The 25,147-nt window shown below is 31.0% G+C and overlaps 2 protein-coding genes and 1 pseudogene across 3 annotated transcripts; all 3 read right to left on the bottom strand.

Moving 5' to 3' along the window:
• Nucleotides 1–227: 227 nt before the first annotated feature.
• Nucleotides 228–1,311, bottom strand: LOC150035253 (glutathione S-transferase U10-like; annotated as a pseudogene). The gene is made up of 2 exons (XR_016530507.1): nucleotides 857–1,311; nucleotides 228–698 (listed from the first exon to the last, which is right to left on the bottom strand). The product of XR_016530507.1 is annotated as a glutathione S-transferase U10-like (transcript).
• Nucleotides 1,312–11,854: 10,543 nt separating this feature from the next.
• On the bottom strand, nucleotides 11,855–14,112 carry LOC120080756 (protein FEZ-like). The gene is made up of 3 exons (XM_039035378.2): nucleotides 13,795–14,112; nucleotides 13,044–13,345; nucleotides 11,855–12,757 (listed from the first exon to the last, which is right to left on the bottom strand). Exons 1-3 carry the CDS (start codon nucleotides 13,973–13,975, stop codon nucleotides 12,083–12,085), a joined length of 1,158 nt encoding a protein of 385 aa, XP_038891306.1. The 5' UTR covers nucleotides 13,976–14,112; the 3' UTR covers nucleotides 11,855–12,082.
• Nucleotides 14,113–18,746: 4,634 nt separating this feature from the next.
• Nucleotides 18,747–22,361, bottom strand: LOC120080858 (CAAX amino terminal protease family protein). Its single transcript, XM_039035511.2, has 10 exons — nucleotides 21,913–22,361; nucleotides 21,694–21,785; nucleotides 21,458–21,565; nucleotides 21,201–21,283; nucleotides 20,834–20,967; nucleotides 20,405–20,454; nucleotides 20,188–20,280; nucleotides 19,410–19,501; nucleotides 19,180–19,286; nucleotides 18,747–19,072 (listed from the first exon to the last, which is right to left on the bottom strand). The coding sequence occupies exons 1-10, from the start codon at nucleotides 22,162–22,164 to the stop codon at nucleotides 19,031–19,033; spliced, it is 1,053 nt and encodes a 350-aa protein (XP_038891439.1). The 5' UTR covers nucleotides 22,165–22,361; the 3' UTR covers nucleotides 18,747–19,030.
• Nucleotides 22,362–25,147: the final 2,786 nt, after the last annotated feature.

Raw genomic sequence — 25,147 nt, forward strand, 5'->3', positions numbered from 1 at the left:
TTTCTTTGTTTTTGTTTGTAGAATTTGACTGTCTTGTTATGAAATATGAATACTGTTGTGAAGAAATTGTGAGATAACAAGCCCAACTTTTTAAAAACAAAATCAAACGGTGTCTAAATTATCATGTATTTTGATCCTGATGCATGTATAAATTAATGAAATAAATCACATCACTGGTGAAACTCCTTCCCATAGGATTTTTATTTATGAACAAGAACACACTGTCACACATATTCATATATTCATGCATTCATTCGTAATTTGTTGACCAACATATAGTCCTAAAGTAATGAACTGCTTTATTATTCCTTCATCTGATTCATATGGTGGTGGTTTAGCTATCTCTAGGGTTTAGATGGATATTCTCTCAGTTTCTGCACCATTTTATGGTGAGGAGGAAGCGTTTCCTTAATCAGAGGATGGGCCTTCAATGCATCCACCCATGAGAAAAAATCAGGGTTTCTTTTTGAGTCAATTACATCTCCAACAACCTCACGCAGTGCCAAATAGTTGCAAGCATTAGGCCCTACAACTATATCAAGAAGTCCCAAGTTTTTCCCTTGGTAAAAGGGAAACTTTCCAGGAAAATATTTCTTCATTCCTTCTTCAAATACCCTTATCAGTTTTGATTGTTCCTCAACAGCTCTCTCTCTTTCTTCTCCTTTGGATTTGAGGATGGGCAAGGCGCCTAAGAGAATCTGAATATCATAAAAACAGAGCATTCCGTTGAATTGTGATGACAAATAATATTTTGTTGTTGTGGGTGGGTGGGGGGGGGGGGGGGGGGGGGGGTGTGGTTGTTGGTTGTTGTTGGGGGTTTGAAAAATTTAAGGAGTATTTAGTGAAAGATTTAAACCTTTTGATCATAGAATTGAGCCCAGAAGCGATGTATGGCTCTTTCATAAGGGTGATCAGGAAGAATTTTGGGATGGTGGTTCCAATGTTCTTCTATGTATTCAAGAATGACAAAGGACTCTGCAATTGGCTTTCCTTTATGGACAAGTACAGGGACTTTTTGATGAACTGGATTGTACTTGAGAAGCAATTCACTCTTATTTGCTAAATCTTCTTCCACGTACTCAAAGTTTATGCCTTTGATTTTGAGTGCTACCACAATTCTAGTGCAGTATGAGCTATACCATGTTCCAAACAATACCACATCGCTTTCTTTCCCTTCCATCTCTCTCTCTCTTTCTTGAATTAAACTGTGTTTATGGCTGATGTTTAGGGGAGGGATGTAATTTATAGGTTCATCGGTAAGATTATTGGTTTGAACTTTTATAAAACTAATAATTTACTCCATAAATTTTGATTACTAATGATTTAGTCTATTTTCAATTTTTTTATAATTTTTATTCCCTACACTTTAGTATGTAATAATTTAGTTTTTATACTAAATTTTTAACAATTTTAGTTCTTGTACATAACATTTTAATTAGTCCTTATTGTGAAAAATCACATCTAACTTAATTGTCATTTTCGATTGTCTGACAACTTTATTTGTATAATTTATAAACAAAATTATACATTTAATCAATTTATTAATCAACGTGTATAAGAAACTTTATTAAATATTAATAGTATTTTTATAATATGGACTACATCGCTTACAAATTCTAAAGTTCAATAATTAAATTGATATTTATTAAAGTTCAGAGACTAAATTGTTACAAATTAAATTTGGAAGTATATGTACACGAACTAAATCGTTACAAATTAAAGGTTAAAATGTTATTTTCATGAAAATTTTGAACCAAAAGTGATTTTTAACCAATTTGATATAAGATGTTGAGTGATTCAACGTATCCATTTATTCAAGTGATTCAACTTATCCATTTATTCAAACTCGTAGATAAACATTGAGAAAGTAAGAGTTGCTACCCCAAAAATAAGATTTTAAAATATGCACAACATGGAAATTTCTGATATTAAAGCATTAGAAATATGAAAAATGTTGAATATTTGATAAGAGGCTTGGCATGCCAAATATAATAAGATCGACCGAGAGAAAATAAAAGTAGAAAAGTTCAAGGTCTTTGTTTGAATGCATTATGAGAGACTATAATGATGATTATATTATTAAATAAGTAACCTACACACATCAAATGTCATCATGTATAAAGAGATTTTCTAAGCTAAGCTAGCTAAATTATATGATGCTTGCAATTATATTATATCATTTCTAAATTTGTAAAAGGTTCTCAAGCTTGCCAAATATTGCCACGTGTTAGTTTTGAGAAGTTCAATCCATTTTTCATTACAAGAAAAGAGACTCTTTACGCTTAAAACAACCTTTGAAAAATACATCGTTGGGAGAGATTTTTTCTCCCGACTATGTAAGGATACCGTCGAAAGTGCTCAATAACTCTCGACATGGTATGTGACTCGTCGGTAGTTGATAAGAACTCCCGACGCGCCAAAAACAGGCGTCGAATGTTCGATCAAACGCTCAACGACTCACCATGTCCGTTGGGAGATGGGAACGGAAGACCAATCTAGATGAACCGAACTCCCCACAAATTAAAAATTATTTTATTGTTTCTTAAAATCACTATATAAAAAATTAGAAACTTTGAAAATTGATCATGTTAGTTGATTAAATGCCGATGTTGATATTCAATAATTTGCAAATTCATTAAATTCCCTAAAAAAAAAGAAATTAAATAAATTCTAACTTCGCCTCTGTTTAACTTTACAATTTTAATTTCTCAAAAAATCATTCCTGATTTATAAATTTAATGTAGATTTAGCATTCTGACAACGTGAAGGGGTTTGAATAATTCGTTGGGAGTTGTGTAGGAACTTCCTGACGGTGACGATAGCCCATCGGGAGTTCCATTTTAAAACCCCCAAATCAAACCCTCAATTTCATATCTACTTTCTTCCTTCTTCTAACCCTAGCACATCGACGAGAAACACCCAAATCGAAGCCAGTTGTTCATTTGTCGTCCTTCCATTCCTCTGTCATCTGTCATCCGCTCTCCGTCATCTGTTGTTCGTTGTTCATCGTCTGTCGTCCGTTGTTTGTTCGTTCTTTAATCTTGAAGGTAATTGGTCGTCTGTCTGTTGGAAACTACTTTTGGTGAGTTAAACTTTGACTCTACACTTTTATATTGAAGGAGTCGAGCTTGGGTAGACTGTTATTTGTTTAAAATTTGAGAAAATGATAAAACTAGTCCAGTTATGAATTAATTTTGTTGTTGTTTTCATAATTTTTATGCTATTTTTCATGCTTTTAATTGCTGATTTTTCATTTCTTTCACTTGAGTAATCTCGCTCCAAGCTCAAATTTCACAATCCTTCTCATTCTCAATGTCTTAGAATTGTTCCTTGCTCGGTTTGGGTCTAATATGGGGTTAGGAATTATGTCATTTCCCTCATTTTTCTTTTAATATTTAGCATATATTATATTTTATATCCTTGGTGTTACGTTCCATATCTATCATAATGGATGTTTAGTACCATTTTACATAATTAGGAAATTGTTTACAATTGACTTTTGATAATTTATTATGACTGTATGGACATAAATATTAAAACTTTGGTAATAAATGAATTGATTCTTTTGCAAGAACAAAAAGTAAGTAAATAAATAAATAAATTGATTTCTACATGGAGAGTTTTGTAAATTAATTTAGCATTAATCTCCTTTTGGCATTGAATTTGGTGAATAGGATGAAAGAGTAATGAAAGGAAAGAATAAATGGGATGGGCCATACTTCTTGGGTTGAGGGTTTTTCTTATAAAGTTGTAATATTACCTCAACGTTATAGTTGGGAATGACTTTGGATCCATGATCCATAGAAAAAAAAACAGTATTTTGAGGGTAATGTAGTAGTTTATCATTCATTGAAAGATTTTGATTTACCAAAGAGGTATATATACAAAGGCTTTTGAATGATCTTTATTTTTTGTTTAACGTGTTCTCTCTAACTCTATTTCTTGAAATTAGGAATTTGGAAGTGTTATGATGATCCTAGAAGATGGTTGTGCTTTTGACCCTCCCCCCAGTTTCTTTTGCTATGTTATTGTCCTATAACTTTGTTGATAAGGTGTTTGTCACTTCTATTGAGATTTGTTTCGATATTAACTAATAAGTTTTGTTTAGTTTGCTTGTTGAGCATGGTCTTCATAACCCCATAATTTTAATAATTTTAATTTTTGGTTTAGAGTGATTATTCAATAGTGTATTTGTGTATACAAGTGATAGATTGAGAGTGGAATGATTCCAATTCTGAAAGGGTCTTTGTCAATTTAATTAAAAATTAATTGAAATTTATTAGCCATTAATGAAAATGACAGTAACGGTTAAGATGGATATATGTGTAGGTAGGAAGAATTGTTAAAACCTACGAATGTAACTTTTTATTTATTACTATTATTATTATTATTTTATAAAATATTGCTTTACTCAAAGAAAAAGTAAGGCTTGACTACATTTTACCTTGAATGAAAAGATGATGTGATGAGATTTTATTCTCTATTCTCTTTATTCATGAACCACCATCTATTAAACTGTTTCAATTTGATCTTTGTACTATTCATTATCTAAATAATACGTGTTATAATTTGTTTTGGATTACAAGTTGGTCAAAGAAGGTTTATTTTTAAGGATGAACAAAGAATGGATCAAACTTATAAATAAATTATCAGTGGAGTATAGAGAACGAGTATATCCCAGTTTTTAGATGTGGTAAGGTTTCATGTTAATGATTCCGGACGTATAAGATGTCCATGCAAGAATTGTATGAATTCAATGTGGGGAAAAATTAAATGTTATGGAGTGATATCTATTAACTCATGGAATATCTCCCTCATACTGTGAATGAGTATATCATGGAGAGCCAGTTAACTTATCTAGAGGTTTTGAAAGTCATACAACTCATTCAATACACAATGTTGAAGAAAATAGTATAGACTGTAATGTTGTTGAAGAAAATGAAATGTTGAATCTTATAAGCAATCTACAAGTTTCAATTGAAAACGAAGATGCAAATGAAGAAGGAATTCAGAATGAAATGTCCTCTAATGGTTAAGAAAGAGATATCACAACTTATTCGAGGATTTAATGACCGAAGCACGTAATGAACTATACCCTGGTTTTTCGAAATTTTCGTCCTTGAACTTTTTAGTGAAGTTGATGCATATCAAAGTTCTCAATGGTTGGAGTAACAAATCGTTTGACATGTTGCTAGAATTGTTAAAAGTAGCGTTTCCAGCCGTTACCGCTATACCTACTTTCTTTTATGAAGCTAAGCAAAAATTGCGTGACTTAGGCCTAGGTTATGAGTCTATTCATGTGTGCAAATACAATTGTATATTGTATTGGAAAGAATTTGCAGATTTACAGCAATGCCCCTGAAGGAATCGAATTCCAGCAGAAGCGTGTGAACGTCTTGCATTTAGACATTTGATTTTTATGTAAACAAAAACAATAAAATAAAACATGCATTTGTAGGATAAACATTCAAACAAAACTATAAGCATGCTAGAAAATAGGAAGAAGAGAAGAAATCAAAACTCACTTTTCTTGATTCTTTTAGCTTTCCTCTTCCACCGTTATCAACGATCTCGAACTTCTCCAATGAAGAAAGAGACCATTAACAAAGTTATCTTGCTAGGTGGAGGCTTGTGTAAACAACTCCTTACCTAAATTGGCTACAAGGAAATATTTATATGGAGAAGGGTTAACCCCCTTCTCCAAAAATTTTCCTTTATACCCTTAGTGCTAATTAATTAAAAAAACCCTTATTTAATTAATTTGCACATTAATTAAATAATCCTATATTAAATCTTATTTAATATACGTTTATTTAATTATCATAAATATCATATATTTATACTAATCTCCAATTTTCATTATTTTTTAATCAATTAATTAACCATTAATTAATCAATTAAATAACTATATTAAATCATATTTAATATGAAGTTAATTAACATATAAATATCACATATTTATATGTGTACATCTCTTTATGAATTCAATTCATATAAATTTAATATTTGAATCTTATTCCAATATATCTCTCTTACATAATTTAGATTATAGATAATACCTATAATTAACCATTATATATTAATCTCATTAATATGAGATTACTTCATTTAATTTGAACAATTTAAATGAATCCTCATTACTATCCTTCAGTGAGTTAACAAGAGGACTTTATGGACCTACAGATTAGAAGCTCCAATAATATGAGATTAATTGATTAAACTTCTTTAATCTAATTAATCAATATTCATTAACTATCAATCACTCCACTAAAGATCGATAGTTGCACTATTTGCACCGTAGATATATTTCTGTGTTCGTGGATATAGCCAATCAACAGAATGATGATCCTTCACAAATGCTCATAACTACAGTTGGGTCAAAATACCATTTTACCCCTACAGTTACATCTAACTCCTTAAGTACCACTAATTTCTTTAATGAACAAACAGTTTATAGTCCAACTATAAACTAACACCTCTTGAGCTAGTGAGAGGTTGAGGTCTCATTGTTCAAGACCCAGAATCAGCTATTAAAGAAGTAATTTATCTACTTTCCCAAGGAATGGGAATAAGTGAATTTCATCTTGTATAGTTGTGTTCCCAGCTCCCTAATCAAACAAATCTCCAAAATGGTAGGCTTATTGAATCGGTTATCATGGTCATTCTCACCCATACAGATCAAAGAACTTTCGTCATAAACAGGAGTTCACAACTCACTCATGATTAAAGTCAAGTATCCTATGATCATCTTAGTGAAATATTAATTTCTTCAAATAATGGTGTTATAAAGAGAAACTAATAATATCGTGGTCCAATCTATATATAAACTCTTTTATATAGGATACCCCCACTCACATGTCTTTACATGAACAATATGATTCATATTATTTGTAATACTTACATCTCATGTAAAAATTACAAAGTGAGTGGTATCTGCAGTGTTACCAGGATAAGACACCCAACCTTCATCCATTTACTGCAGACTTTTTATGTCATTACTTGAACATGAACCGCTTGTATGTCAACTACATACTGTTCAAGTGACATCATATAACCTTGGATTTTAGTTTATTGGATTGAGTTAACGTTATCTAAATGTCAAATAAAACAAATCTGATTTTATTAGATAAATAATTTGTGTTAAGAAAATTACAAACTACAAGAGACACTAGATTTAGGACATTAATCCCAACAGCCTTGTTTGTGGTGAGTCTCAGCACAAAGTTAATAAAACCAAAATGGTGGGTCTAGTTAATTACAGTTGGATGTATCCTATTGAAAGAAGTTTACGAATAATAAAACAATTTGTACGAAACAAAGCACGTCCTGAGGGGTCTATAGCAGAAGCTTATGTAATGAATGAATCATGGAACTTTTGTTTGCGATATCTAAGTGGGATTGAAACGAGATTCAATAAAGATCAACGAAATGATGATAATAGTCGATCACGAGATATTTGGTGAATTTGAATTATTTAGGCAGAGGGTACAACCATTAGGGGCGTCAACTTTACGCACACTATCGGCAGAGGAAAAGTGTATCGCACATTGGTACATTCTCAACAATTGTAAAGAAATAACAGATTATCACAAGTATGTTTCACTTTATAATTTTCTAAGTTCTAAGATAAATTCTTTGATATAACTTTCTAATGATCAATTCTAGGCAACACTTGAGGTTAATTTGTCTGAAGCTTAAAGCGCCTCTAACTTATATATAAGACATCAACATAAATTTTTCGATTAGTTCAGATCTCAAGTATACATAGTTTTGGAAGTTGAGAGGTGATTCATTTTTTATAGTCATTTTTAACGTATAATGAATTATTAGGTTCTACAACTGTGCGAGAGAGAAGATAATCGTCAAGGAATGCATTGTTAATGGGGTACGATTTCATACTGTAGAGCGTGATAATCGTCAAGCTATACAAAATAATGGAGTCCTGATGGTCGGGGAGATCAGTTGTAGCGAAAGTGTTGATAACAATTTCTACGGTGTCGTAGACGAAGTATTAGATTTCCAATATGCGAACAAAAGACGTATTTTTATGTTCAAGTATAGATGGTTTGACACAAATAGCAACAAAAGTAATAGGACACCCGTGGATTTAGGATATAAATCAATTAACACATCTCGCTTTTGGTATGTTGATGAGTCTTTCATCTTTGTTATCCAAGCATAACAAGTCTTTTACCTCAACGATATAAAATATGGTAGCAATTGGAAAGTTGTTCAAGTAGTTCAAAATAAGCGAATATGGGATGTACCAGAGGAGAAGGATGTTGAAAATGAACAATTGGATTTACTAGAAATTTTCGGTGGAGTTCGAGTGAATGAAACCACTTAGGAGGTTACTTTATGTAGAGTCGACATTGATCCTACAATTGTGGAACGACCAATTATTCGACATGTTGATGATGACTCCATAAACGATGATGAAAAAAAATTATTTTCCAGTAACAGTTCAAATACTAACGAATAATATGATTTAGATGACGATGATGACTAATCATGTATCTACTCAATTCTCTTTCTCTGTTTACACATATTTAATATTAATTATATATTTTTTTTGTCTTTTTGTGTTTGTATAAGATATGACGTCAACCTCCAATAGGCAACATGAGGCAGAGGAAGAATTCCGGGAGCAAGAGATATATCTAGGCAACACAAGATCTTTTATGAGTGACACTTCATATTAGTATTCGTACACATCTTCTGTTGACTGAAATATATCCTAAACTGTTTTAAATTTTTATTTCTTAGATAGTAGTTCTCTATCCACTCGGAGGAAACACGAGCATTCGCAGAACATCAAGTTGAAAAATACGTCCAAAAATATGGAAGAATTCCAATCGTGATCAAAGAAGAGGAGAAGAAGTCGATTTGTCAACATTATCTGTATGATTTAGTAAAGTGATTGGTGTCGACGTCAGATCTGCATTTCCAGTACAATGTCGTACCTTCGTTGATGTTCCAAATGAATTTATAGAATTGGCTAAGAGTTAATTTTTGGTAAGTTTATAAGTTTTTTCTTTTAGATTGTCATAAACATCATTCATATATGCTAATTATTCCTTACTTCTTTTGTAGCCTCATTTCGTGTTGGATTTATCCGATAAAAAATTTAATAATTTTATCAAACATCAAATGCAGAACTAGTTCAAAGAATTCAGAGCAAATTTTCACAGACATTTTAGGAAATGTAGAAACCCTCAGCAAGTACGTGTGAACCTGCCTAGTTGGCTTAAGAATAGACCAGAAGATTAGCATTTTTTGTGTGACCGTTTCAAAGTGAAGAATTTCAGGTTATAATAATTAAAGGCGTCTATCATTTACTTCATTTACTATTATGGAATATCTTTTTTAATTTTTTTTGTTCGAATGTGAGAAATTTCAAAGGCGAATAGAAAGAACATAGAGAAATTACCGTTCGACCACGTAGGCGAATCGAAGTCATTCTTGAAAATTCAATTTGAGTTGCAGGAAAAAAGAAGTTTGAGAAGTAGGATGTGTTGACCTATTTAAAGAAACATACTCTAAAGGTAGGAAGTTCTTGAATCAGGCAACTGAGGATGCACATGTAATCAATTTTGTTTTATTTTCATTTTTTTTTTCATTTGTAAGTTCAATCACTCGTACTTACACACTTAATTAATATGTGCAAAATCAAATGTTAGAATTACAATCCAACCGCACTCCATAAGATTCCCAACCACTAACAAGGGACATAATTTGTGAGACGACTTTGGGTAGACAACCCGATCATGTAAAAAGCCTAGGTTTGGGCCCTAAACCTAAGTCAAGTAGGGGTAGCAACTAAACAAATTCGTCAATACTCAAGGAATGGAAAGTATGGAGGTGAGAGAAGTGAAAGCAAATGTCAACAGTCTCAATCGAGGATTAAGGAACTTGAAGACGTTAAAAAACAAATGAGAGAGGATCATGTAAGATAAATGGAAGAAATGAAAAAAAAATTATTGAAGATATGATACAATCATAGAAAGAAGGGTCATCGAATTAGGTATGATTACTTCATTATCTAATTGAATAATATGTTGCAATCTTGCAGTTATGGTAGCAAAGTAGTTATGTCTTACGAGTAGCTTTATAATAATGAATTGTTGGCTATCCTACAATTATGGTAGCTAAACAATTGGATTTTGATGTACTTTCTGGAATTTTTGTGTGTTTGTGAATGTTTATGAAATTTGAATGTTATGTGGGGTAGGTTGCGATTAGTTATACTTGTTTTGGAGTTCAACTTAGATTTTTTTTTTGTTTGTTTGTAGAAGCTTATGAATTTTGAATGTTGTGTGGAATGGGTTGAGTTAGTTATCTTTCTTTTGGAGTTCAACTTGTGATTTTTGTGTATTTATGGAGGTTTTATTTCTTTTGTTTGATTGTGAAAGTTTATGAATATTTTTTAATGTTGTGTGAGATGGGTTGAAATTAGTCTTTCTTTTGAAGTTCACTTGTGGTCTTTGTGTGTTTGTGGAGGTTTAAGGTTGAGAACATGCAGTCTTGTAAGTGTGTTCATTTTCTTTGTTTTGTAGGATTTTAGGATGTTTTTTGCTTTGTAGGATTGTAGGATTTTCTTTCTTTTGTAGGATTTTTTTTTTTTTTTTTTGTAGGATTGTAGGATTTTCTTTCTTTTATAGGATTGTAAGATTCACTTTATGGTTTTTGTTTGTTTTGTAGGATGCTATTTGGAGATGATGTTGGAAATGTTGTTGGAGATGCTATGTTGGAGATGATGCTGAGAGTTCTTTCTTCTATGTATTTGTCAAAACATATTTCTTTTGTAAACCATTTTGCCAACTTTTCTCTTGTGTAATAAAGAACACTATCAACTTTGTTTGTTTGTTTTGTTCCTTATGTGAATAGTTTTTATTTGCTTAATAATGTTATACATTTTAGATTATTTAGAACAAATTAAAAAAATAAAATAAAAATAAAAAGACAATCTACCGACGCATGTATAAATAACGTCGGGAGTTCCAAACTCATGACACCGTAGAACACGCATTGGGAGTTTATACAAACTCCCGACGGATATATCCCAACCAAACTCCCAACAACGAGTTTGTTGTCGGGAGTGGATCTCCCATTTTTTACCATTTTCGGGTGATTTTAAGCATCAGGAAAGGGATATTTTCTAGGATATTTTCTAGTAATGTTTTTTTTAAAAAAAAAAAAAATCCTATTTTGATTCTAAACTTTCATGTATGTTCTAATTTTGGTTTATAAACTTTTAAAATGTAAATTTTAATCACTAATTTTTTTAAAAAAATATTATAGTCTCCTAATTTTCACATGTATTCATTTTAGCGCCACGTGTTACTCGATTTTAATTAACCTTTTTGGGTTGGATACATGTCCATGTTAATATGTTAATTAGCCACGTGTACTTAAGTTTAAGCTATGCTATTAATTTGTTGAAAAAAATAAATGTAAAGACTAAAATAATTAATTTATTTTTAAAAGTTAACATTATAGTAAACATTTTGAAAGTTAAAAAATAAAAACAAAGTAATCATGAATAATATGATATTATGTACGGAGGTAGCAAGATTATGTTGTCCTTATAAGCTATCGACTTAATTATACTCAATATCAACAAGTCAAATAAAATATTGGAAATAGTTTGCTTCCTTTGTACTTTCTTGATTTATTTGAATGAAGTTAGGGTGTGATGACGAAGATGCTATGAGGGTGCCAATCTAGTTGGAATTCTCTAGTGCACTCACTGATCCATTATTATACCTTTCTCTAGAAAAAATATTGTAAATAGTTGTGTGTGATTTTGATTGGAGAGGTTAAACTTATATACTCATCCACTTAAGTAGATATATTTGGACTAATTTTTCCACACACAACCTTTATAAAAATACTATTAATGAATTACAAAAATAAACATTCCCATATGATGCAAGAGCTTTTACAAATCAACTCAAGACTATTTTTCCTACCATATTAATTAAAACTAAGCCCTAGCTATTTGTAGCTAAAACTACAAAATTAAGGACCTAAATAAAAAGCACTTAAAATTATTCTACATACTCAGCTTTCAACCCCATCATCAAGTGTAGCAATTAGTTGTGGACAAACTTGTGGAAACTTCACTGGGACATGAAGAAGAAGAATCCCATATAAAACTTTGCTTCCCCAAATCACTTATACTCAAAGGACAGGATCCAACATTATTGGATCTTATGGCCCCAACAAACTGGTCACCAGTAGTTGCTTGCATTTGATCATGTGAAAATGTTTGTGGATAATTGTTTATAAACTGTTGTTGTTGTGCATGCAAATCTAAGGTATCATTGGGCTTCATTATTCCAAAATCTCCAAACACTGATGATGACATGTTTAGCAAAATAGAAGAAAGATCCACTCTACATTTTTCTTGGTCTGTGGTGTTGGGTGGTGGTGGTGCTACTGGTGGTGGTTCAGCCAAAATTGGAAGATGAGAGAATGATTTATTATTGGTAATTATTTGAGTGTTGAATGGCTTACATGAGGCAACAAAGTCAAAATTAGGGTAAGAAATATTGGAAATGGAAGAATATTGATGGGTTTCAAAGGAGGGCAAATTGGGAAATTTTGTGGGGAAATTATTATAAGCATTATGATTATCATCAGATGTGTTGGTTTCAGATAATAGTGGTGGGATCATATTATTAGAAGAAAGAGATAAAGCTCTTTGAGCTGTGGAGTTGGTTTTCTTGAATATCCTGCAAATTGCCCATGAATCCTGCACATACCCAACATTTTCTGAATTAATCTTTTAGAATAACACTATTCAAATATATTCTTTTTCTATAGAGAAAAAAAAACTTGGTGCAACCTCGGTTGCACTCATCTTTGTGCAGTTCAGACTTCATATCAATACAAATATATAAGAAAAATGAGATGCATGGATTAGGTATAACTTAGACTATACCTAATAAAAGTGGTTTTGTAAAAAAAAAACAAAGAAGTTCAAATCCGCAACCCAATGAAAGTAAAAAGCAAAAGGTAGAAGGGTATAGAAGTATTACATTGGGAGTGATGGTTTTATCAATGAGTCTTTTAGTTGGAGGTGGATCATTGAGAGAAGGTAGACGAAATTCATGCATCATCCAGTCAGTTTTGACACCTTTAGCAGCTCTTCCCTTATAGAAGACAAGTGATTTCTTGAGGCCAATGCATTTGGTTCCATCAGAAGAGTAAATGGGGCGGTCAGTTCCTGTGGCCTTCCAAAACCCAGCTCCAGTTACTCGGTTTGGCCTTGCACTGTTCCTATATTTTCTATCTCTTGGGCAGTAGAAATACCACTCTTTTTCTCCACTGCCACCCAACTCTAAACACACCCAAAAAAAAAAAAAAAAAAAAAAGTTTTCACAACAATGGATAATAATATATTTTTTTAACTAGATACACGAGAACATCTCAACTAAGTTGACACATTCGTAACATCCTTATCGTATCCCAGATCCAGTAGTAATGCATGCTGATCAAGGATAATATAAATTATGTACACAAACAGTTAGAAGAGAGCTCAAATTACAAAGAGTTATGATATTGATAATATTGATATTATTATCTTCAACAACGGATAATAATATCAATATCAATACTTTTTCCATGAGAGTGATCTTTAAATTGATTAAAATCACTTTTGTCATTTTCAAAATCACTCGAAAAATGCGCTTTTATTCCTTCAAAATCAATTTTAATACTATGAAACATTCAAACGTTGAATTGATTTTGAAGTGAGAAAAATGTGTTTCATAAAAAAAATTTACTTACTTGGGAGATCCCATGGATCATATTTGTAAATGTCAATTTGCTTGATGAGTTCAATAAGAAGAGGTCTTTGTTGAATCTTTCTCTTTAGGTAAAACCCAACAAGTTCTTCATCGGTTGGATGAAAACGAAACCCTGGCAACATTACCTCTTCTACTTTTTCACTATCATTTCTCTCCTCCATTAATATATAACAAACCCTAAAAAGAGGGTGAGAGAGTGAAAACCCTAAAGTTGTGACCTTGCTTTGTAAGTAAGAAACCCTAAAAAGTGGGTGAGTGAAAAGAAGAAGAACTAAGAATTGAAGAACAAAAAACAGTAGAGAGGTAGTAAATTAAAATTTAGAGGTTTTAGAAGATTAGATAAGAGAAGAGTGTGAAGAAAGTTGAGTTGAATTGAAGGCAATATATGCTTCCTTTCAAGGGGGTTTCCCTCCGAGGGATCAGCCGCTATTTCTGGTCAGTCTTAAAGAAGCCCTTTTTTCTATAGTAACACAATATAATTAAAACAACACATACCAAGAAAAAGAGATCAAGAAAAAACGGACAAAATTTTTCAATTTTCATCCTTTTAATTACTCTTTTTAAGTTCATAACTTTTAGAAAATGCAATTTTTAAGAACCCCACATGATAAAAATTGAAACTTTATTGGTTAGTAAAAAAAAAAAAAAAAAAAAAAAGTGATGAATTAGAGAAATTTTTGTTTAATTTGAAATTTACGTGTAAATTTGGTGAAATGTTTTGATTATGGAAATGGGGGAATCTAGAGATTTGGGAGGGGAAGAGAGGGAGATTTCTTGGATTCGTTTTGGATTAATTAAGTGAAGCTAATTAGGATTAATCTCGTGTGTATTAAATTAGGTAATGAAGAAATGGAGTTTTTCAAAGGAGACCCAAATAAAAAAAGGATTAATATTTGAAATCAAGACATGGAAACACGGACCTAAAAACGACTTTCGATACTCACTGCTTAAATATTATCATAGATGTCAATGAGATTGATTATGAAGATTTTTTTTCCCTTAATTTTCCTCGGAGTCCCAAAATTCAGCTTCTATTCCATTCCCACAGTTTCTATTCCACTGCATTTGTCAGAATTTAAGCTAATATTATAAGATTTGAGAAATCCAAAATTGAGAAGTTTGTGTTACTAACAAAGGGTAAAATGGGTATTTCATTTTATGGGTCAAGCTTTGACTCATTTATGATAATCTCACTCTCTAAAAACTCCTCTCTTTCAGAGTTGAAACAGTACCCTGCTTTTAGGGTTTTTGCGGGGTTCTTATGAAAATATAATATTATTTTTAAAAAAAAAATGCTTAAAAGGGGTTATTGTTTTAAAAATAATTTCAATTTTGTATGTAATTTTACTTCTAAAAGATTATTTATGTTTCTTAGAGAGATGTGAAATGAATCATCCCTCCTTTTTGATTTAGTTTTCACTCCCTAAATTAAATTATCTCTATTGACATATCCATATTTTCATCTTTTTGAAGATTTAATAATGATATGAAGAGAGAGAAACAACGTTTACATTATATTGAAAAATCAATCCACGAAATATAAAAAAGAATAAACGATAAAATATTACTGATATGAATATAACATAAATAATTAAAAAAATCCAAAATGTATGTTTATGTATTAATTAAATAATTACTTCAAATTTTTTGGTTTTATAATTATTGAAGAAATATCCATTGATATATTCTTAAAGCTGAGACCTTAGTATATTCATGTCAATATCCATGTTAATCTTTCATCTCTATTATAAAGATTGTCTTTTATAAGAGATGATTTTTCTTATTATATTGTATTTTTTATGGAAAGATAAAAAATGAACTAGAGAGAATATTTTCAAATATACCAACGAGCTAGAGAGAATTTGCTTTTGGTTTTGGGGTTTTATGAGGATGTTAGAAAAATGTTAACTAGTTGAGATGTTTTGATGTATATGTGATCTTTTTGTTTTGGGAATATTTAAAAATAAATATTATATGGTAATTTTATTTTACAGGTATTGGTAAATATATACATAGCATTTCTCTCTCATGCACTTTCTAGTGCTTTTTTTATCCTGGCCACCAAGAATTAATTAAAAAACATTAAAAAAAAAAAAAAAAGTGTGTAACAAAAATAGGGGGGACGAAATGCTAATATTAAATTTTGATGAGGACTTAACAGTCAAAATATAGTGTGTTGCTTGTAATTATCATCAACTGAAACATGGTGTTTAAAATATTAACAAGTTTGATTTAGAAGCAATGTAACATGCACCCCATAACTTGAATGTGTACTTTTTTTTTTTTCTTAATTAAAACTACAAGTAAAAATATACCTTAATACACTTAGTGGTTATATGTACATGAAAAATGCACTCCTCATGCATTCATTCACCATAGGAATAGTTAATATGAGTTCATGATATGACATGAGTCATCCTAAACTTATACTTTAAAACAAGACGCATAGTGTGTAGTATAAAAAGTCTCATATACAACATGTGTGTGTGAGTTATACATTAATCCCGCTAACCTAAACATAGAATTCAACTAGTTAAAAATAAAATATTATAAGATATAAAATCTTGACCATAAAATTATAGGCTGAATCCTTACTCCAAAACAAAAAAAAAAATGTTAGGATTATCCAACTTGTAGAATGAAAAGAAAAATTCACATACTAAACATATGCTAAACCTATGTTGGATATTTTAATTACAAATTGCACAACCCTAACTCTGAAGTTAAACATTACAAATTGTACGACCCTCGGTGGTGGTGGAGTTGGATTCCTCGGAGAAGTCATCAATCTTTTAAATTGTAAGGTTATCGATTCGTCGGAGGTTCTTGTTTTTATGGAAGAGGCTCTTTTTTAGCTAAATCTGTCAATGTTTCATCTTTTTGTAAAATTCTTAGAAAAGAGAACAAAATTACTCATAATGTAGCAGCTTTGATCTTCTTCAGAGTCTTTCGGATTTTGTTCCACTCATTCTCGAATGGGTTAATAATGTAGTAGTGTTTGTTGACTTCTATTTCTAATTATATTGTTGTTTTAAATAAAAAAAAAATGCAAATATTTCATTAGTTCTGGCAGTTGGAGGTTCAATTTTGTAATATTCACATATTAATCTCTAAAGGGAAAGAAAAAGTCAAACATTGTTTGATGTTGGAGATAAATGGGAGCTGAAAGAAAGATAATTAGAGAAAATTGTGAAGGACAGAAAATCCAATATAATGTAGTTGAGTGAGCTAAAAATGTCTGCTGTTAGTGCAGCAAAACCAACAAGGCAAGTGCCCAAAAAAAAAAACAAAAAGGGTTCACAGAGTCAAACGGAAAATTGAAGTTTGGGACTCTAAAATCAAATTCAGTGAAATTCCCAAAAATCTAGCCCTCGGTTGGAACCCTTTTTGTCTCACTCCTTGACCTTGGGTTTACTTCCCAAGCGTGCAACCCCACTTTATTTTAATTAATCACCCATGCACAATTTTTCATGCCTCTTTTTGTTACATAATTCATACTCTTAATCACACTTATGTATCACATTTATATTTAAATTAAGACCCTCGTGTTAAAAAAATGTTGTATTGTAGACTTCTTGACGTTTTAATTAGCTTCTTTTTTTTCTTTTCGTTTTTATGGACAAAGACAACTGTAATGACTAGGGATATAAATAGATTCGTCAAACTTGTTAGTTTGAAAATTTTGAATGATCTGTTGGACCTAAAAGGTTAGATTTTTCCAAATAGAAATCAAGATATACCTAGCTACTTGGGATTCGTTTGATAACGTTCTCATTTCTTCATATGTTGCACTGTCATCTCTAACTCAAACCATTTTATCTTAAATGATGTCAAGTCAAATCTAACTTAATTATATTATTATGTAAATGTCGTTGTAACATATTAAAGTTAAGATAAATGAATGTCTTAATCGGCAAAATTTATATATGGTAAATATCTACTCAATTTCAGATATACTAAAATGTTAGAATTAAGATCATATGTAAACATGCATATTGCAAAATTTAATAATCAAAAGTTGAAATTAAAAAAAAAAAAGTGTACATATTGAAAATTAAAGTAATATATAAATCTAAATATTGAAAAATTTTAAAATTCAAAATTAAAATAAAATATAAATATAGCAAAATTATTTTTGTAAATAGCAAAATTAATGAATAAAATAAATAAAATATAAAAGATGGAAATAAACATAAAAAAATAAAGAATAAATAAAAGTGCCTCAGAGTTGAAATTTGAAATATAAAAAAATTAACATATATATTGAAAATTAAAATATATATATATATATATGAATCTAAATATTAGAGAATTTTAAAATTCAAAATTAAAATAAAATATAAATATAGTGGTTTTATTTTTTGTAAATATAAAAGTAATAAATAAAATATGAAAGATGGAAATAAATATAAAACAAAACAAAACAAAATAAAATAGAAGTGCCCAATTTAGGATTTGAACACACAACCAAGAGGTCAAATAGAATTGTGGATATGTAAAACTATCAATAAACCAAGGAAACATTTTATTAAATAAAATAAACAATTTAATATAAGACAGAAACAAAACATTGAAAAACCACTTTTTATAGTTTCTTGAAAATTTGTCCAAATTTTTGGAAGTTACTCAAATTTTAGAAACAAGAAATGGGAACAACAAATTTGTTTCTTGAAAAATGAAAAACAGAAAATAGGAAACAAGAAATGGGAATATTCTCAAACGACCCTAGCTCTCATAATTTATTTTAAATTTTTAAAGATTTTGAAATGAATTTTGTATTTGGTCTGTTTGTTCAGAGGAAATCAATTTATGATATTTTCTTAAATTGTGAACAACAGCCTATGCTCAACCAAACTAACCTATTTGCACCAACAACTTTGATGTTTCAAAGAATTTGGTTATAGTAGGGAGAGACGGTGTACAATCCATGAATAACTCAATAGATTAGATACCCATTACTAGAACTTGATGCTCCGATCCCTACAATACAATTGTTGAGCTCTTAAAAGTGAATGGAAAAAGACAATAATAAGCTCATTATATCAACTGGTTTACAGTAAGATGATCATTTTCAGAAAAGTGTATCTTTTGACAACCTATTCACTGTTCTATCAGGATTTGATGCCATTAAAACCAACTAAGCAGCAAAAATATGTAAACGATGATTGCCTGCACATATTGTGAATTGATATTAACAGAAGAAGCCTCAAACTCCATCATGTTGTCTGCAGCAATTCCTTGATATCGTAACCTTGGAGCTATATGCAAAAAGAAGGGGGAAATAATAGTTAGCTCAGTACATTTTTGTAGTTTACATTTGAAACATAAGATTGATTTCACTTTCACTTTGAGATTAATGTTTTACCGAAAGGAAGGTAAGAAGCAAAATGACGCCAGAGTTCCACAAAGCATGTATTGTGATGGGGGTCAAGAGGTTGCGAGTTTGAGCGTAAGAAAATCCCAGAGCAGTTCCTACAAGGAAACATAGTTATGCACTCGAAATAAGATCAGCTTAGTTAGATGGTATTTTAAGTTACATGTAGAAAGAGTCACGTAAAATCAGAGTTTCAAAAGCAATTGCAGCTGATTTTATACCAAGCACAAAGAGCTGGGGAAACTCTCCAGGCGTGAGATGAGCAAGGGCAAATACAGCTGCGCTAATAAGAACGGCAACTGGTGTGGGAATCCTGGAGGAAGTAGACAAAGTAAGGATAAACATGCTAGTTCATTATATATAAATGGTGATCTCAGAAGTTCAATCCAAGAAAGTATTGACACAATTGAAGAACAGAGACAAGAATGTTCACATAATCTCATAAATTTGTACTAGATAGATACAATAATCATACTCAGGCCAAAACAACTTAATTTTAAACATGCTCTCTTTAACAATCACTTTCAACAAACTTTCAGTCCGGTCATGTTCCTCGTAGCACTACAATCAGATAAGTAAATCAATACAGAGCCCATATTAGGACTTCAATATCGACAGTGCAAACCCTCACCCAGCATCATCCCATCCTTTCCTTCATTTATGCATGCAGCTTCACGAAACTATATTATAACTGTTTTTCTCAATTTTATATCTCACCCAATTTTATGTTGCGAGACATTCTTTTACAAGATATCCTAAAGCATGTCTCAGAGGTAGTATCATTCTTTTTTTTTTCTACTTTTCTATTGTTGAATGGGCTTATGAACTTTGTAAATTCTCTTTTTACGTAAGCAGTAGGTATTCTCGTACAAGTTAGATTTTTGTTCTATGTAAACTAAAAACAATTTAATGTTCTTTTTTATAAGAAAAGTTCTACTTAATTAAGGAATTACACCATGGCTTCACGTGTAAAGAAGTGAATGGGCTTATGAATTATACCACTTGGTAAGAGACACCATAAAAAATCCCCGGAACACGGTCTCTTCAAGAACTGGAGCAAGGACCCCTGTGATACCCACCAGACAAGCAGTGCTGAAATGAAAACATATGTCCTGGTTTCACGTGCTTATTTCTAACTTAACTGATGATCTATAGTAAATTGGACCCCTAAATGATGAGCCTTAGAAAGCTCGAATATATGCAAAATTGAAGTAACCTGATGCTGGAAGATCCAATTAGTGGAAGCAAGCGTACTAGAGCGTCAGTCTGAAACCAAAATAAAAATAAAACTTACAAGTCTATGTCACTTTAAAATCCCACAGAACCAGGAAGGACAAGGATACTTTCAAATTAATGAAGCCAAGTTCATTCATACTTCATAAACATTGTAAACAATATGTAAGCACACAACAATTTTTTTTCTTCAATCGCAAAGAAAACTTAATCGGTCAAAACTCATCTTGAGCTAACAACTAACTTTAAGAGCTCCGAAGTTATCCAAAAAAGACTTTAAGTACTCTAACATAAAGCTGTCAAGAAGACGGGAACTACAAGGGCTGTTGCCTGTAGTGTAGAGCTATGTACTCTCCATTTCCAGCTTAAAATGAACAATGGAAAATATGGAAAGGGTTTTTATCCTTCTAACCTCTCTTTCAGTACTCCCACCATTAAATGAAGACAAGACTGCTCCGGTCACTGCAATAGAAGCCAGGGCACCAACCAGACCAACTCCTGCCCATAAGAGCCAACCTTTCTGCAGATTCAAGGGGTCCCTAATATCTGAATGATACAAAATCATCATAAATGTTTGAGCCTGAAAATCAAAGATCTTCCTAAATGAGAACTAATAACATGAAATGATAATTTTCCACACTGATACCATAGGTTATCAGGAGGAGTTGTGATACAAATATAATAATGAAGAAACAACATACATAAAATAATCATCAGTCTTTTTCTCAAGGGAAAAATTGATTAAGGACTCTACAATAGTTTGTAGTTGGAATACCAACCATAGCGATACAAGTCATCAGGAAGTGGTTGGAAAGTGTTGGCAATGCTGTATAAGATCCCAAGCACTGCCACAGTCGTAATGCTACCAAAAAACCAATGAATAACTAAGTCTCATTTTGGGTTCTCAAAAAAAAAATGTAAACTGATAGGAGACTCATCAAAATATTACATCACAAATCTTAGGTGCTTCAGAAATGATTAAAGGGCAGGTCTGAATTTGATAAAACTAGACGTTCTATCTAAAATCAAAACATACCCTTGGTCCAGGAAAAGTATTTCAGCCTTCTCGTCTAAGCTTAGCTCTTCAATGCGAATACCAAGATAAGGTACGGCAGCAGATTCAACCAATCCTGTCACAATGAAACTGTCTGGGAAAACATTAACCTTAACCCTTCTTGCATATTGGGAAAGCAATTACGCTTAAACAAAACAAAACAAAAAAAATAAATAAATAAAATAAAAAAAGAAAGAAAAAAGGTTACAAAAATCCACCTTAATCCACAAGCTAGTGAAGTTAACGAAACTGTTTGCCATCCCCATGGCACGTCCCACCGCCTCAAGACAGGCCATTCCCCCCCAGTACCCTGAAACAATGTTTCTAATGTCTTAACATAGTTACAACAGTAACTTTTCTTTCCAGCAATCCAGCATATGTACTTCAACAGCAAGTATGCCGAAAATTAATGGCGAATTAAATGAGGAGGAACATACCTTCTGCTGAAAATCGCCGCCGGATTCATCTTTAGCATTGAAGAAAGAAAGAGGACGAAACCGATTTTGGGACAGGGAATTGGAACGTTGAGATGACAACCGCAGGGACAAATTGCGGTAGCCAAAGAGTAGAATCTTAGGAGTTCGTTTCCTGGTGGGTTTCATAAAAGACGATGGCTTCCATGGGTTCGAAAGACAATGGATTGAAGATTCAGCTAAAGCTGTGAAGGTAGTCGAACAGGAAACCTTCATTTGTGAAGCAATTCTTTATGAAATCCGTAAACTGGAGTCCAGGTTCGAATTTTTCGCAAACAACAAAGAGGATAATGCAATGAATTGGAAAAAAGATGGAGAAGGAAAAAAGAGTAGAAACTTCAAAGTTTGCAGAAGTTCAAGTCCGTAATGCAAGTCGACGGTCGACAGAATGAACCGAACCAACCCATTGATTTGGCAATCAGTTCCTTTCCCAACCCATTTTAGTGTTGGGCCGAACCAGCACGGTCCGTCCTCGTGCCCAAGCCCAAAGCAGGTTCATGAAGAACTTACCTCTTACGAAAGTATGATGATGTATTTAGAGAAATCGGAGGAAATAGTAAAATCCGAGGGACCCTCCTGATTTTTGTAAAAAAAAAATAATAATAAATAAATAAATAAGATTTTTGGCAAAAACAGGTTGCACTCATGACATTTACTTTTTTAATCCCCAAATTGGCCCTTAGTATGGTCGAATGACAGTTTCTTAGATTATTGTGTAGTTGATATACCGTGTATCAATTTTCAATAAAAATATTGTGGAATCTTTGACTATGAGACTGTGTATCATTCCATGTTGCACACATGACATTTACTTTTTTGATCCCCAAATTGACCCCTAGTATGATCGGATGACAGCTTCTTAGATTATTGTGTAGTTGATATACCGTGTATCAATTTTCAATAAAAAAATATGATGGAATCTTTGGCTATGAGACCGTGTATTAATTCTCAAAAGAAATAACTGGAATTGTTGGTTATGAAATTTCAACCTAAGAGGAGAGGAAGGTGCTAGACTTTTCTCTCATTTTGAAATTTAAATGGGCGATTTCATATCAAATTTGATTTGATTTAACCACTTTTCGAAAATATTTCAAATTAATTCATCTTTAACTTCTTTATAATCGTTTTGATTTTAATTTATAATATATCTTTAGATTTAGTGGGAAGTCAAATCTATTAGTATTAATAACCGAGATCAAAATACAATGTAAATGTAGAGATTAATTAATAACAGAGATAAAAATACAATGTAGTTGGTTCTAAGATATTATAACCTAATAGATTTACCAAAATAGAAATGAGCACCATTTCGAATTTTTTTGCCCCTTTTGAAATTTGAATTTATATTTTGTTATCAAATTAGGTATTGATAACTAGTTTTCAAACTGATTCAAAATAGATCAATTCCTTACTTATTTTTCTCTCCAAATTTTAAATTGAAATTAATCTTTTATTATCAAATTTGATTTTATCAATGAATCAATAATTATTTTAAATATTTGTGATCACATTTAATTGTATCTTAATCTTTTTCATTATTCTATACATATTGTTATCAAATTAATTATAAATTTTTTATATTTTCAAAATTTTCATGTTTTATCTCATGATATATTATTATTTTTTCAAGAAAAAAAATGAGATAATATACATTATTATTAGATTTAATTATATATATATATTAGATACAGTTTTATTTTTTAAAGAAAATACATGTGCCTTGTTAAAAGAGAGAGATTTAACTATTTTACATTTACAAATATAGTGTAATTGTAACCCATAGTTATGGGTATTTTTTTACGTAATTGTAATGTAAAATTTTAAGGTTTTAACTAATATTTTTTGCAATTCTTAATTATAACAGTATACATTTACGCATATAATGTAATTGTAATGTAAAGTTATAAGTCATCATTTTTGTGATTTCCAATTATAATAGAATTTTATATCTTTCTGACTTTTTTCCACCAATATATATTCAAATATATCTTTTGTTAATCAAATTTTATTTTATTTTATTTCTTTCGATTTGCTTATATATTTTCTATCGTGTTGTAATTTTCTTTCGATTTGATTCAGTTTCATGTAATTCTTTTCAATTTTTTTATATATTTTCTCATCACGGTTAAAAGTTTTGGATTTGAAATTTTTTAATCTATATTGATAAAAGTTTGAAATTTGCAAATTTTAAATTTGAGATAAAAAGGGATTAAAGTATATATAAATATGTATGATATATATATACACACAAATAAATAAATAAATACTATTATTTCTATACATATATTGATATATATGTATTGATAGATAGATAGATAATAGATATAGATAGATGGATAGATATATAGAGATAGACACACACGCACATGTTGGGGTTGATGTCCTAAATCTAATGAGTCATGTAGTTTGTAATTGTAATGTACAAATAATTTATTTATTTAATAAATCGGAGGTATTTTATTTGACATTTAGTAACATTAACCCGTAAAACCAATAAACTAACATCCGAGGTTATATTCTATAGCTTAAACATAATGGTGGATCAAGTTTAAGTGATAACCTAAATGGTTTGTAGTAGATGGATAAGGTTTGGTACCTTATTCTAGTAACACTATGAATACGACCCACTTTGTAGATGTTACAATTATTGTAAAGTACTGCAAATGATCTTATTCTGATCATTCATGTAAAGACATGTGAGTGGAGTTGTTCGTACAAAGGGGTTTGTATAAGATCAGACCACAAAATGATTAGTTTCCTTATAACCCTGTTAATAATAGAGACTTACATTTTACTAGGATAACCATAGGTGACATGACCTGAATCTGAGTAAATTGTGAACTCCTGTCTATGAAAGCATGTTGGGAATGTCCTAAAACTCGCAGTTTGTAAATATTAAACATATTATATTTACAATAAAGGTATTAATGAGATTTCATTCAATAAAAGTGTTATTGAAGTGCATTTATTTATAAATCCAATAAACGAACCCATGACTATACTATGAATACTTAAACTTTAGGTAGAGACATAAAAGAGAATCAAGTTTTAAGTATATAGCCAAAATGATCTATAAGTATATGGATAAGAGTTGGGTACCTTATCCTGGGAACATTATAGGATACTCTTTGTATATTGATACAAATGATGTGATCCAAAAAGTTGTTTATGTAGAGACATGCAAGTGGAGGCATCCTAT

Source organism: Benincasa hispida, chromosome 7 (genome assembly GCF_027475165.1).
Source record: "Benincasa hispida cultivar pf3 chromosome 7, pf3_genome.v1.1, whole genome shotgun sequence".
NCBI classification, from domain to species: Eukaryota; Viridiplantae; Streptophyta; class Magnoliopsida; order Cucurbitales; family Cucurbitaceae; genus Benincasa; species Benincasa hispida.